Consider the following 16,572-nt stretch of genomic DNA (forward strand, 5'->3'; position numbering starts at 1 on the left):
CAGTTTTTTGTACTGTCATTTTAAACTGTGAAATATAAAAAGCTGAATTATCAACCTATTCAAATACTTATCCAAATTGGAACTGATCACAAATTTAGACCCAACAGGTCATGGTGCCTAAATACTTGTAAAAATGCCTACTGAGCTCATGTACCCCAAATTGCTTAGTGCTCCAGCTGTTGAGCTCACCACTATGATCGCTTGCCCAGCTCAAGGTTGTAAGTCATATGAAAATAGGTCAATTACAGTAGTTTAGTGTACGTTACGTGTCTTTATGTACAGGCAATAATAGGTAATTTATAGTTTTTATTGCTATAATTTTATTGCTATAATTTGCTGATTTGGTATATTTCTAAAAAAGTGTACAAACTGTACATGTACTATATGTTATATTGTAACAGGGAAGTAGCATCCTGTGTGTTTTCTAATATTTCCACCCTCTCAGCTTTGGTGTCACTTTCCAGACCTGGAAAACAATTCAAATAAACAGATGGACCATCGAAATGCCAACCTGTTAGCTTGGCTGGACTTTATGCTGCATTGGATATGGCAAATTCTGTGCCAATAAGTCAACAAAGCTGCTGTGTAGTCAGGATATATAGATTTCTCCTGTTTAGAATTGTCTAAAATAACTGGACTAGAGTAGTATTGTAGTCATAAAGCAAAAAGTGGTGAAAAAGAATAACGGAGAGGACAGGAAAGTCAGTAAGTGCCCATTGTTTAACATCTACTTTCCACTGTCTAAAAGCTAAACGTAACTATAAATCTTTTGTGAACTGCAAGCAAAGCACATAAAAATTTACTGTTCTGGCTGCCTAAGATTTTGCCTTTTGCTGTGTCTATCTGACAATTTTATGTTATCTAGGTCTGCATAGGACGCATGGACAGCTGAAGCAGTGGGCAAGGAAAGGTCTAATGCCATTTGCCAGGGGTGAACAGAACGCACTGACCTATGCAAACCTTGGAGGTCTGGTTAACCCAGAAGCCTTGCTACTGGCACTTAAAGTGGAGTTTGCACTTCATCATGGATATTTATTGCATGAGGTATATGATTGTAATGTTTCATGTTTCATAGGGATGTGTATTCAATGCAGAATATTCTGTAAACTAATAATGGGACATACTGCTACATAGTATTCTCAGCATCCCATTGATAGTATAGCTATTTTTTTTTTATTACGTAGGAAAACCTTAAAGTAAAATTTATATTTGTGCCTGCTTTTGTTTCTTCCTTTTGGTTACATGACCTAGTTATTGTAAGGATGGTACATCACTGCTGGGCAGAGATGAGCATACTTTGAGCACGCTTGTGTTCTTCCAAACCAGAATGCTCTGCAGTCTGCATCTGATTACCGGTGGCTGAAGAACTTGGATTCAGCCCTAGGGAATCCTGAAAAACATGTGTTTTCCAGGCATTAGGGCTGCATCCAACTTCTTCAGCCACCAGTAATCAAATGCAGAGCTGATAATCCATAAACTATCACTGATAAGCGACCAAAAAATGTGCAAATTTGCACTATTGGATTTTTTTGCACTTACGCCGTTTACCGTGCGAGATCAGGAATGTGATAAATTAATGATTTGGGCGATTACACATGCTGCGATACCAAACATGTTTGCTTATTTATTTATTTTTATGTATAACATTGAAAAAGGGGGGTGATTCAAACTTTTATTAGGGGAGTTTTTTTTTTTTTTACTAATAATAACACTTTTTTTTTTCTTTTACACTTATACTACAAACCCCCCTGGGGGACTTCTAGTATAAGTACACTGATCTCTCATTGAGATCTATGCTGTATACAGCTTAGATCAATAAGATAGGCACTCGATTGCTTTCGGCTGCTGCAGCCGAAAGCATTCGAGTACCGAGTCGGGATCAGCGCCATTACGGCACAGACCCCGGCCGGCAGCAGACATGGAGATCGCTCCTCCGGGACAACGTCTCGGGGGGGGGGCCATCTCCACCACTATACCACCACCGATCGGGCTGCATAAGTAATCAGATGCAGCTGTCAAATTTGACAGCTGCATCTGATTACTTTATTAGCGGGCACGGCGATCGGACCATGCCTGCTAATAGCCCTGGTCCCGGGCTACATGCAGCACCCGGGACAGCGGCGGTTCAGAACGGGGCCACCGCGCGGCCCCCCTCTGAACTCCCTGAGGCGGCCACAGGGTGTAAATATGCGCCCTGTGTCGTTAAGAGGTTAAAGGGGTTGGACACTTTATAGTTGTATTGTTCAGTGTACAGTATTAGTAAGTGTACTCTACTACCCCCCCCCCCTTCCCCCCAGTGTCACCACTGAGCCTGTATATACCTATGGAGGACACTGGGGTGTGGGGCCTGGTCACATGCTCCTCCATGTCAGCCATCTTTTGGACAGAATCACCACAGAGCAGGACAGTACAGCCTGGAGGAGGGGAGTCTGATTTTAGCTCCATGAGGTACACAGGAGCTGCTGTCAGTAAGTGCAGCGGCTACACTTCAAATACTGTACACTGAACAATTTCCGGTCGATAGCACATCCCCCCCTGCATGGATCGTATTAATGGAACATGTGAATGCCCCCTAAGTGTTCTCCATGCGGCTACTGTTCTGCGGCACCTCTTTGAGTGAGAGAGAGCACGGGTGCAGGGTTGTGAGCTTTGATGAATAGTCATGCAGGATTTCCACAGCCCAAAACAGGGTTGTAGCTTCCAAAATGTAACTGTAGCATTGGCTCATCAGTAGTAACTGCAGGGAAGATTGGAAGTAAGCTAACCAACAGATACTTTACAGTATTAATGAAGATTTGGATTTTAAGACAAAGATCAATATTTGCTGCTCCAATGTGCATGATTTAAGCCAAGCAAGATACCCCAGAGATAAATGAAACTGTACAAAGATTATAGAAATTGCCAGTTGTAAAACATACATTAATTGACTTTTACTGCAGGTATCCAATAAAAAGGCATGAAATATGCTCAGAGCTGAGTCAGTCTGACAGTTTCCCTATAAATACTGAGATTCTGACTCTCTCAGAAACTAAACCAGAGCAATAGTAAGACTGCATTATACTTCCTGGAACCTGTCCTTAATATATTAAGTACTTGTATGGAGTTTGGATGTCTTTTTTGTTTATGTGGGTGTATTTCAGGTTCTCCAGTTTTCCAGTACACATTTCACTGTAAAAACATATTGAAAGGTTTTATAGTTTTCTATGAATCTGCACCATACTCCTTACAATATTGATGCAGCTTACTGATCATCTAATGCATGGGTCTCCAAACCGCGGCCCTCCAGCTGTTGCAAAACTACATTTCCCATCATGCCTGGACAGCCAAATCCAAAGCTTTAGCTGTCCAGGCATGATGGGAGTTGTAGTTTTGCAACAGCTGGAGGGCCGCAGTTTGGAGACCCATGATCTCATGTGTATGGGGATCTTCCAACTCTTTTCCAACAGATGTCACGGGAGAGGAGGATTAGACAGTTTCAATTTAACATATCTAATCCTGTTGTCCTTGGAAGAGATAATTCATCACCAGAGATGTGTGGCAGCAGCCTAGGGTCCTGTTAGACAAAGAGATTTTTTATTTGCATCGATTAATGATTGCAAAGATTTGCGAGCGATTAACGATAATTGCTGGCATACACACAGAAAGGTTATTGCCTAAATATGAACCTATTCATGTTTAGCCGAGCTAGGCATGCACGTGTATGGGGTGGTTGGAAGAGACGGCTGTCAGCTGAACAACTCTCTGACATGTATGGCCAGCTTTAGTGTATTTATGTGTATTTCTCTGTCCCTGGGGGACGCGGACTGGTATTGGCTGATCATGGAATGTAAGATAGGAGCTGTGTTGTATTTTTTATGTTATACATATATTGAATGAGTTAATTTGTTTGCCTGCAGGTTGTTATGCAATGTCGCATTGTAGAATCTCCAGAATGTAAACCTGACAGGGAGCTGTTTCCACTCTGCCTCAGGGGTCTTGTATTACAAGGTGCAGCCTGGGATCTCACAGATAATCTCCTGAAAGAATCAAGGTAATAAATGGCCAGTGACTGCATTGTTTTATAATATGGAGCAGTGAGGATGGATAACTGGCATGCCGCTGTGATTATCACAAACAATACCAAAACACATTTTTTACACAAGGCTGATTGATCATTAGAATTATAAGTGACAATTCTGATAATCGGTATACTGTATAGTCACTGCTTACTGACGCAGCCACTTTTAGTTTTTATTACTTTTGTTTTTTCTCTTTGTGTTTACAAAATCTTTTCACCTACAGACCCATATGAACTTTTTTTGTGTGACACCAATTGTACTTCGTAACAAAACTCTTCATTTTTCCATAAAATATACAGTGAAACTGAAAAAAAAAAAAGAAAACAATAGGTTTTGTGGATTTTGTGTTAATGCTATTCATCATGTGGTAAATGTGACAAGTTATCTATATTCAGATACTGTAGTACTCACACTTAAGCTGGGTTCTTAGGTTTTGTGTTCGAACGTGGAATCCCTGTCCTGGAGTGTTTCCCCACCCTACATGATGTATCAAAATCATGCCAGTACTCCAGGACAGGGATTGCACGTCCGTGTCGTCCATGCTTTATAGAGCGAGCACAGATCGTGTGAATGCAGCCGGATTCACGGCACAGAGCATCACTTGGTGGAGTAAAGGCTTGTACGGTACAGCATCAGAACCCTCATTCAAGCCAGAGAGTGCAAAGGTGGACTGGAGTAGTTTATACAACATAAAAGTAATAGTAAAATAAATGCTTTGTAAAACTTTTTAACTATATGATCTTCAATCCACTATAGGAACAGAACACATCCATTACCATACGTCATAATAACTCCTAAACATATTGGAAATGTCAGGCCCAGTGAAGAAGGTACCGGTATATATGACTGCCCTGTGTACATGGACCACACCATGCAAGTAAGTGACTTCTTTATAATATATACCACAATTATTCTGAAATTCGTTTGTAGCTGTGGGAGTTATAAAGGAACCTGCAGACTGCATCTGTTATACACTAACTAACTAAAGTTGCAAATATTCAGAGACCATAAGGGGACAATAAAAAGGTAACATGTCATATAGTAATGTCTGCTTAAGGAAAGCCAATTTCATAAGAATGTCCAAAAAGGACACAAAATGATACTAATTCTCCTTTTAAGTCTTCATCATAAAGACATATGGAAACTTAAAGGGGTTATCCAGCGCTATAAAAACATGGCCACTTTTGCACCACTCTTGTCTCCGGATTGGGTGGGGTTTCAAACTCAGTTCCATTGCAGTAAATGGAGCTTAATTGCAAACCACACCTGAACTGGAGACAAGAGTGGGGCAAAAGTGGCCATGTTTTTGTAACGCTGGATAACCCCTTTAAAGGCCATTCCTGCTCTACTTGGAATTCTAAGAAGAAAGGATATGCAAAATAACTATCATACCACTTTAGGAAGGGGATTTTTTCTTCAAGTCAGTGCTTCACTCCACCTTGGAGTTTTCAGACAGCTGTTTCATGGTTATTGTACCTCATCAGTATAATGCGATAGGTCTCCTAGTTGCCAGCCAGCACCCTGCTCTGTACTGACGAGGGGTAATAACCCTGAAACAGTTGTCTGCTGATTTGTATTCTTTGCTTTTATAGAGGTTTTGGAATTGGCATATAGCTCCAGCCAATGTTCTAGGGAAAGCCACCTTTTCAGGCTGGGTTCACACTACGTATATTTGAGGCTGTATTTTTGAGGCTGTATAGCAACCAAAACCAGGAGTGGATTGAAAACACAGAAAGGCTATGTTCACATAATGTTGTAATTGAGTGGATGGCCGTCATTTAATGGCAAATATTTGCTGTTATTTTAAAACAACGGCTGTTATATTGAAATAATGGCAGTTATTTAATGTTATATGGCGGCCATCCACTCAATTTCAACATTGTGTGAACAGATCCTTTCTGTGTTTTCAATCCACTCCTGGTTTTGGTTGCTATGAGGACCTGACTTGCGGACCAAATACTGCCTGAAATGTACGTAGTGTGAACGCAGCCTCAATGTGTTATGAGAGCGCTATTTTGAATATCCCTAAAGACATAGGTCATAGTGTCAAGCGGATCAGGAGTCCTCAATTGGTAATTATTATTCAACCCTGCACCTAGAGGACTAAAGAATCCATGAAAAAAAAACATCATCATGAAGTAACAGCGTTTTGGTTTAAGAGCTCACAGTTTTTCAAAGCGTTTTGGTTTAAGAGCATTGCTTTGGTTTAAGAGCTCCCTGTACTGGGTGGGAGACGGAGCAGGGGAGGGCATGGTCTGCATAGCGGGGTCTACAGCCCTGTACTGTGGCCCAGGAAGTCTCCCTCACCTTCCAAATCATAGCAGATCCACTTCAGGCTGGGGCTTACATCAGGGGACAGTACTGTGGGGGTAATCTCTTCATAGCTGTAACCACTCTCTTCCCGGACAGAGAGTGCTGCATGTATGTGCCCACATATGTCCTGCTCATCCCTTCATGTTCCCTGCAGTCTCTGTCAGTCCTTGTATTTCCCATTCTCTCCATTCCTGCTATAATCTGCCTGCACTCACACTCCGCTGTACACACTGCTGCTATACTGTGCCTACACTGTTATCAGGTTTATGTACTAACTATACATTATACACCACATGCTGATTGATATACTGTACAGTAACTTATAATATAAGATATCTAGCATTTTTTAAATCTTTGTTTCATTTGTTTCACCTGCTATTCAGAATAAAAATTATTATTTTTGGGGTGTGGAACCAATTGTCTGCATTTTAGTGATTTCTTATGGGAGGTTTTGCTTTGGTTTAAGAGTGGATTTGGATTACAAGAACGAATTATTCTCGTAATCCAAGGCACCACTGTGTATACAGTAGAATTCTACTTCACTGCCAACAAAAGTTTTCTTCAGTTATTTACTGTATATAGACATGATGCACTGCAAGTAACATGACTGATATTGTTTTCAAAATGAGCAGCTGGTTGGAAGAATTTAAAGGAATTGTCTAGAACTAGAAACAACGGTCTGCTGGATTTCCAGAAAGATGCTACATCTGTATATGAGCTTTGTCTGGTATTGCTCTGCCGCCCCATTCACTTGAGCTGCAATACCAGGCATAACCATAGCTAGATATGGCGCTGTTTCTAGGAAAACAGCAGAGTCTTATTTCTAGTCCTTTAAGTAGCAGAAATGGACAAAAACAATTTTAAAGTTACTGGAAAGAGCACAACTTAGAAAACATCCCATTGAGTTAATATTTGTTCTGAATTGTAAATGACTGGTAATCTAATGAGATGTGTTATACTTAGCATTCTAATTAGGCTTCCTCCCCAAATGAGACTGAGGAGCTGCCCATGTCTATTACAGCCCGTTCCTCAATCTCTCTGTAACAAGATTAGATATTGCTCAGCAACTGCAGCTCTGCAAAGATGTGGAAGAAATCACACGGGAATGGCTAGCCATAAGGGAGCTGTAACACATAGCAGGCAATAATTATATGCCCTAAGCTTTGGGGTTGTTAAAATCGGAATGTGAACTCCATTAACTTTTATATACTGCCGTATAGCAGGGGACTTACTCAGTGTAAAATGTTTGAGGAACTGCAAAATAGTCAATGTCTTGCGTGGCAGAGAAAATATAGAATTTTACATAGTTGTAATGTCATATGCCTAAACAACCATATAAACTGTGGCACAGAGCAGATTACGTGTATAAACCGTAGTAGTCTAATGAGTCGGACTGCACTGGACTGTTCATAGGGCAGCTGTATAACAAAACATATTTGCAAGGTACTTTTATGCATTAGCAATGTTAAAGGGGTTATCCAGCGAAAATCTTTTTCTTTCAAATCAACTTGTTTCAGAAAGTTATGTAGATTTGTAATTTGCTTCTATATCTCAAGTCTTCCAGTACTTATCAGCTGCTGTATGTCCTACAGGAAATTATGTTTTCTTTTCAGTCTGACACTGAAACTGTCCAGAGCAGGAGAGGTTTCTATGGGGATTTGCGGCTGCTGTGAACAGTTCCTGTCTTGGGGTATGTGCACGCTCGCGGACTGTGGCGGGTGTGCGGCTCTCCGCTCATGTCATAGACTCCATTCTATGCACGGGCGGATTCCTTCCTCTGTCCAAAGAATGATCAAGTTCATTCTTTGGACGGAGAATGGAATCTGCACGTGCACAGAATGGAGTCTATGACACTGGCGGAGACGCGCGCGCCCGCTGCAGTCCGCAAGCGGGCGCGAGCTGGGAGGTTCCGTCTGAATTCCTCAGTGTTCACATACCCTTGGACAGAGGTGGCAACAGAGAGCACTGTGTCAGACTGAAAAAAAACAAACATTTCCTGCAGGACATACAGCAGCTGAGAAGTACTAGAAGACTTGAGATTTTTAAATATGGTCTCATGAGACCATGCCACTTCTAATACAGTGATGCAAAATTGCAAAACATCCCGAGTATACAGCTGAGGGATTTGGTCATGGAAATATGTTCTTCTAATGATTCTCCCAGCATTCAGTGTGGTAAAAACCTTAGAACATTTGCATTATAATCGCTTTCCAGAACACAGGACAGAACAGCTGACGGTATACTCATACTACATTTATAATAACTCTGTGCTGTTACACTGCAGCTTCCTGGAGCTCAGCCTATCAGTCTGTTCTTTTGCTTTGAGCTTTTCCATATCATGCATAGAAATATCTGGGATGGCGTAGCTGTATAATCTTTTCCACATCAGTCGCTGTTCTACTAAAATACCCATCTGTTAGCTCCTCTATCAGCAAACAAGCAGAAGTAGCGAATGCATTATGAAAGATAATGCTCATGTTTGTACACATTTAAACTAAGTAATTAGGCGTTTGGGGGAAATAGGGAAAAGAGCAGTATTTCATGTGTAAATAAAGTGCTTGGTTTTAAATAAGGTACGGAAATCACTCCTCAGCTCTTACTTAGAACAAGGTAATTTGCAATACTTTCTAAACAAAAGATCTTATTTCATATAGAGCAAAGAGATTGACTTAATAAAACCTTTTCGTATTGTACATTCAATGTTTTTATTCTACACGTTTGGCCTATAAACTCAATACATAGTTGGCACATTAACCTCTTCACATCAGTAACATGTATATATACATTCCTACTGCACATACCCCGTGCAGTAGGAATGTACATATACGTTCCTGACTGAAGGGGCTGTAGATGTGTGCGGTACCGCTGCAGTGAGAGCGGTCCCACACACATCAGTGTCCGGAGAGCCCAGCATAATGAGAGGAAGCTGTGATCCCGCAGCTGCTTGCCAATAACCCCTCAAACGGCGCGATCTATAGCGATTAAGGTACTCAGTGACAGAACAAGCTTTTGTCACTGAGTGATCGGACCCCCGCAACCAATTTACCGATGGGCGGGGGTAAGTCTCTTACCTCCGTCTTGTCGGTTCGGCCATCTATAGATAGAATCTGCTCTCAGGCAGGCTCTATGCATAGATCACCGATAACACTGATCTATGCTATGCTATAAAGTAAAAAAAGTAATGAAAAAAGTTTTAAAAGTTAAAAAAAAAAACCTTATAACCCCCCCAATAAAAGTTTAAAAGACCCATTATAAAAATAAAAATATTTTTGTAAAAATACAATAAATAAAATATTATATATCGTAGTGTGCAGAATTGTTTGATCTATTAAGTTATAACATTATTGTTCCCGCACAGTGAAAACTGTGTAAACAGAAAAAAAACACACCAGGATTGATGATTTTTTAAAATTATATATCAGAAAAAAAATAATAAAAAGCGATTAAAAAAATTCTGTTACACCAATATGAAATTAATAAAAACTAGAGATCATGGTCGCAAAAAATGACACCTCAACCAGCCCTGTTGGTGGAAAAATTAAAGCGCTATGGCTCTTAGAAGGCGGGGAACATTGCATTAATTTGAACCGGACATCCGAGCATCAAAGGGCTCGGTCTTGAAGGGGTTAAAGAGGCACTGTCACAAATTTTTTTTTTTTTTTTTTTGACATGTCAGAGTCATATCAAAAAGTGAAAAGTACAACAGCACCTCTTGTTCCCAGATATTGGCAGGTTTATTTGAGGTAGCCACAATCCCAGACCAGGTAGCCCATAGATCACAGTAGAAAGAGTTCAACAGAATCAAATTTTTTGTGTGACCAGGTACAAACAACATTTCGACCACTAGATTGTTTGGGTCTGAGTGTTAAGAATGAGCCAGGAGAAGTCATGCACAGTTCAGTCCTCTCCCGGATCTGTGTCATGTGAGAAGGTGTCCGCGTAATGGAAGTCTATAGTGCACGTCTCCTGACACAGAGCAGGTACGGGAGTGGGCAACAGCACGGTCCTCTCCCCGGTCATTCTACTGATCAGTCAGGGTCTGAACACTTAAATCCTGACCAATAAAAAAATTTGACTCAGGTCCACTTTATCAGGTAACACTTTAAATACACACATTTGTTGGTTATATTCATTGAACATTTTTGCACCAATAATTTTTAGAGGGTGGAAGGTAAGAACTGCACTTAATTTACCTCTTTCCCCCCATTTACAACATGGGAACTTAACTTATATCTAAACTCAACAACTCTTGATATATATCTGGTGTGAGATTACTGGCTTTTCTCAACAACACAATTTAGTGACACTGTGTGAAGAGAAGCACATTGTTTGTCTATATGTATCAGCCTGTAATTTTTATATAAATAAAGAGGGGTTTGATAGCATGTTGTGATATCGAGTTGAACTGATCCCATTGGAAATTCAACCATTCTTAAGTCCTTAACCGAATTAGACATCTCTCTATGTATTTCATGCAAATTGACATAAATATATAGTGTAATGATGACACAGGAAAGGGTCTGTTCTCATGGTATCATAAATGCAGCCTCTGGATGTTATTGACCACAGCATCTAAGTGGTTATAGCAAGGGGTCGGTGGTGCAGCCCCCGGGAGAAAATGATAGGGTGCTGATAGGTTGTCATGAATAAGAGGCCCATTAAGATGCCTGCCATAAATATACTGACAAGTTTGGTATAATGCAATACAGAATATTGCAATATAGTATTAGGCTATGTTGCCACACAATATTTTTGCTCAGTATTTCGGTCAGTATTTTACAACTGAAACAAGGAGTGAATTGAAGACACAGAAAGGTTATGTTCACACAAAATGGGCAGCCATCCACTCAATTTCAACAGTGTGTGAACATAGCCTTTCTGTGGTTTTGATCCACTCCTGGTTTAAGTTGTGAAATACTGATCAAAATACTGACCAAAAATACTGTGTGGGAACATAGGCTGGGTTCACTCGCTGTATGACACTGGACGTTCTGTGACCCGCCCGTGTCACAGAATGTCCGGTGTCAGTGAAGATCATCCCGGCAGCTGGATTAACTTTATTTTTGTTGAATTGGGATGCGGGCGCATCTGTATGTGCCCGCATCCCAACTTATCAAAGCTGACAATGGAAGGTGCGGCCGGAGCCGCACTTTTCATTGTGTGAGCTGTCAGTGTTGTGCGGCCGCTATTTAATGAATAGACAACATTCTATGGGCCAGCGTTTTCCACTATCCGCAGAAAGAAGTGACATGTCACTTTTTATCCGCAAGAATTCCGTAGTGTGAACCCACCCTTACAGTGTATTATACTAGTGATAAAGGGATTGCATCTTCTAGTTCGTCTAGAAAAATGTTAAATGTTAAATATATATGAAATAAATATATAAAACTCGCCAATAAAGTTTCATGTAGGTATCTATGCTATTCTGTACGTATGTTTTTTTGTTTTTTTTTACTTTGGCGTCTGTGTATAACAAACAGCATTAAATAGAATTCATTATCACTATATAGAAGAAGTATATGTTGGGGATTCCTCCACATAAACCCCTGTCGGGCACTGCAGTGGCGTAGCTACCATAGAGGCAGGGTAGGCAGTTGCTATGGGGCCCATGCAGGAGGGGGGCCCGGGGGAGAAGGTAAGGGCGAGTGTCCTTCTGCTTAACCCCTTATGTACTGCAGTGTGTAAGTGACCCAATGTTTACTTACATGCTGCAACACAAAAAAGGGTTAACAAGCAGAAGACAGAGATCTCTGCTTCACTGCATTGATAACCCCTTGACCTCTGTTTGGCTGCAGCAATCAAGTAGGAAAGGAAAATGTGCAGAGGCCAGGGGTTATCAGTGTACCAGCATATATATATATATATATGCGCAGTGCTTTAGGGGAGGGGGGCCCCTTAAAAATGTTTGCTATGGGGCCCCGTGAATCCTAGCTATGCCCCTGGGGCACTGCAAGTGCACAGTGTGAACAGAGTCTGAGATATTCTACTTAATGTATAGCTGTAGTCTGTCATTGTTTATCTAATACATACATAGTGTGTTTTTTCTTTGCTTACTGTACATACAACAAATGAGAGTAGACGCCTGTGGCTTGAATGCTAAGCAATCTCTGCCATCCAGAGAGATTATGTTCAGTGCTGTAAAGGGATAATGTTCAATCATGCAACAACTGCCTTTAGGCCTTTAGTGCCCCAAGCAGCACAAACATAACCCTCTGGGAAATCCTGTAGAGCGCAAAAAATGATCAGCGCGGCAGAATAAGAGAAATGCTAATCTAAGCTGCTGTTGACATCTGCAGTAGTAAATGGAGCATATAGATGCTGCTTTACATTTTAATGTATCTTATACATCACATCTTCACCCAGAAAAAAAACAATGTTCATTACTGTCTTATGTACAGAAGCTCTGACTGCATCTCATTGCGTGAAATAACTTCCTGCTATTACATGCTGTATCTAAATCAATTAAAAAATGCAAAATATATCCTGCGCTTTTACAGATTCTAAAAATTAGTGATAGCGAGCTTTTAAAAATCATCTGCTTTACTGACAATTCTGAAAATGTGTTTTTCACAGAGACTGATTTTTTAAAATTATATTTACTTATTTTTTCCTTTTTTTTTTTTTGCAAAAGAGTGAACTTGAATAGGATTTAAAAATTATTTGTTTTTATTTTTTTGCTGTGCTTTAATATGTTTGTAAAATTTTAGCAAGTCCATTTTATCGTCAGCCTCTGTTGTACCTGTTTAAGCAACCTGTGTTGTATACACTAATATATGTGATGCTTAATGGCGGTTTGTCCTCATCTTGGTTAGGATTTTTTCCCAAAACCAGGAGTGAGCCCAACACACAGAAAAAGGTGCAAGTCTTCCCTTCATAATTTTTTCCTAGACGATAAGGAGGACCAAATACTGATGAAATGGGACTATCCAAGGAAGGACCTAGCCAAGGGGTGGCTCCTGTAAGGAGACCACCAAAACCCCCATATTAAGTGGCCCTTTCAGTCAATATCCAATTCAATGTGCAAGTCTAAGGATATGACTAAGGGAAATACTAAGAAAAATACCAAAGCCAGGTATCCATCAACAGAATGGTGTTGCCCCTCATCACTGTGGAGTAGGATTCTGGTTAGTCGGGAGCAATGCCTAGTAGATCACCACGGTAAAACAATCACTGATCTCGGGGTAACCAGATAAAGAAGACACTGTTGGCTGCTAGTAAAAGCTTCCCACACAGTGAAAACCTAGTTGTATTGCCCCCTGGGAAATACAAATATGCAAAAAGAGTCTGTGGAGCCTCAATTAAAGGAGAAGTTTTATTAAGGTATTGTATTGTTCCCCAAAAGTTACACAAATTACCAATATACACTTATTATGGGAAATGCACATAAAGTGCTTTTTTTCCCTGCACTTACTACTGCATCAAGGCTTCACTTCCTGGATAAAATGGTGATGTCACGACCCAACTCCCAGGGCTGTGGTTGCTGGAGAGGATGATGGCAGGGGGACACTGACTGACACAGGGTACTGAAGGGACACTAAGCATCTCTCTGCCATCATCCTCTCCAGCAGCCACAGCCCGCACAGCTTTGGGAGTCGGGTCTTGACATCACCTGTCAGGTAGGGTGCTGGAAAGACACGGGACAAGTGCAGCTCTAGACTGGCACCTGCCCCAGCTGTCCCTACCTACTTGCCACAAACACTACTAAAGGTTACTGCGGACAACTGGTCGACAATCCTTACACTGAATAAGTGCAACACAAAACAAGACTAGACAAACAAACACAATAGAGAATCGTCAGCAACACACGGGCAGCGAAGGTACAGAATCAGAATCCAGGAGGCAAAGTCAGGGTACAAAATCCAAAAAGGTCAGAATCACAACATCAAACAGTCAGGGGAACGCTAGATCAAGGCACAAGGCACTATTACAGGCAATGGAATAAGACCAGGGGTTGGGATTTATAGTGGACAGGGTCAGCTGTCAGTCACCATTAAGGGTACACCTGATGACGATCGACCGGGGGTGGTAAAGCATTTCCTGTAATAAGTGTACAGTATATTGGTAATTTGTATAACTTTTGGGGGGCAATGCAACACATAAATAAAACATTTTCGCTTGACTTCTCCTTTAACTTGTCATAGTCTAAGATAATACATACAGTAGCATGTATGATAATAAATACAGTAGCATGTATTAGGCTTTTACTGCTCAGTAAGTCATATTATCTTCAAATATGGAAGCTAAAAGAGTCTTCCTACGTGATCCTCTGATATTTCATAGATGTGTGTCTCTAATTCTAATCTCTAATTCAAGTAAAGCACCGTTTTCAGTGTTGTCACTCAATAGTTACTCTATAGTTAATGCTTTATCTATTAGATTTTTTAATGTTGTTCCTGCTATCTGCTTGCTGTTCCCAGAGTTGTGTAATGAGAATCCCCATTCCATGCAAACAGCCAGTAAGACAATGGCATCTAAAAAGGGTGGCCATAATCTTAAACCCAGATCTTGCTGCCACCACATCAGGACATCCTCCATTACCAATGAAACACACGCCAAGAAGGAAACCAGCACTGAAGTAAGTGTTTGTGAAATTATCTAAACAATATTTCACAATATGAAAGAGCCCTACCAACAAATGTGACAAACTGATGTATACATCTGTTTATGAAACTATACACAAAGGGGCCCATTTTTAAAAGTGTGCCCCTGGTGTACGCCAGAGAAAAGGGGCAGATGGCATATGCCAGCCATATCCCCTGTTCATCTGATGAGCGGGCGGGGGACGCGGGAAGGCAGAGAGGAGGCGTGGCCTCTTCTGCGTCTGATTTGCCATGATTTACGCCTGCTTACAGGAGTAAATGTTAATACAAATCTAAACCTGCTGGAAGATTTGTTACTCAGAGTCAACATGGGGCATAGGACCGGCCGGCTTTACTAAGTGGTGTATGCATTTAAACTCTTAATAGTTTTCCATATCAGGAGTACCTCTTTAAGTTTTCCCATTTCAACTAACATTGCTAAACTTGTAGGACTCGTCAAGTGAAATATTTTTGCAAATACATTCATTTAGCATTTTGGTCTCCTTCTGATATGCTGCTCGTATCCCTCAAATGTTGACTAGCTCGTTGTCTAGATTAGTCACCACCTCTCTGCTCTAAAAACAATGGTCTGGTTGGTGTGTGTATATATATATATATATATATATATATATATATGCCACAGCACTGTTTTTAAAGAAGTTTGTTTTTTATTAACTTAGAAAATGAGCTGTCAACACTCTGAGTTCACGCAGAGATCTTGTCCAGGGTCATTCCTAATGGTGGGAAGGAAAAAAAGGAGAGGTGTTGCAGGTCTAGGGCACAGAAACTGTAGGCCACGCTGCTGCAGATTAATAGAGAAATTTAAAAAAACATGACCGGGACGATTTACTGTCATGAAATGAATTGTACCAGCGATTTAGTAGTAGTTTGGTGGATACAGTATTGCTTTAATGTATCTTTTCAGCGCCCCGCCTCAGTCAAGCATTTCTTTACGAGAATTTACGTGTAGCCAAGCTATGTACCCCTTAGCTGATTTTACAGGTTATTAGATTTCTACCACACCCAAGTCTAAAATATTCTGTGTTGGGTGACATTTAGGCACTAGAGATAATTATTTTGTGTCCACAACCACGGCACACCACCATTCATAGTTTGACTAGTAGTTTTTTACATTTCTGTGTACATATTCGTCATGTAATCCCTAAGGGTTAGCATAGCAAGGCTTAATAGAACATTATTTGATCTGCATCTAAGTTCAGAAAAGCATTTTATGACTTACAGGATGACTCTTAATGGAACATATATATGTTGGTCAGATACCATTCTTGTGTTTTGATTTCCTATATAATGAGTAAGGTTGTTGGTTGATAAAAATGCTAATATGTTCTTTCTATGAAAGAACTGCTTGCAGCTTGGGAATATAGATTGCTGTGGAGGTTTGGTATAAGACTTTGCCATTTTTATTAAATGTGAATTAAACTTGAGTTTAAACAGCTATGAACAGGGGATGGAAGTCATCTATTTTTGGGCCCTCTCTCAAATTAAGTCACATACTTACTCACACTGGAATACTTTGACCATCAGAGGATACTCTTGGGACCCATACTTTAGTTAACTTAGGCCCCCTTTGTGCCCCTATATTGTAATTATACTATCGTTTC

The 16,572-nt window shown here is 40.5% G+C and overlaps 1 protein-coding gene across 1 annotated transcript in view; it reads left to right on the forward strand.

Moving 5' to 3' along the window:
* The window catches only part of LOC138794189 (uncharacterized), a 316,322-nt gene that overhangs the window by 290,228 nt on the left and 9,522 nt on the right, over nt 1-16,572 (forward strand). Inside the window, exons 95-98 of the mRNA XM_069972965.1 lie at nt 866-1,044; nt 3,897-4,030; nt 4,815-4,935; nt 14,789-14,946. Coding sequence (XP_069829066.1) covers nt 866-1,044; nt 3,897-4,030; nt 4,815-4,935; nt 14,789-14,946 — 592 coding nt within the window. The remainder of the gene's footprint in view (nt 1-865; nt 1,045-3,896; nt 4,031-4,814; nt 4,936-14,788; nt 14,947-16,572) is intronic.

Source organism: Dendropsophus ebraccatus, chromosome 5, assembly GCF_027789765.1.
Source record: "Dendropsophus ebraccatus isolate aDenEbr1 chromosome 5, aDenEbr1.pat, whole genome shotgun sequence".
Lineage (NCBI taxonomy): Eukaryota > Metazoa > Chordata > Amphibia > Anura > Hylidae > Dendropsophus > Dendropsophus ebraccatus.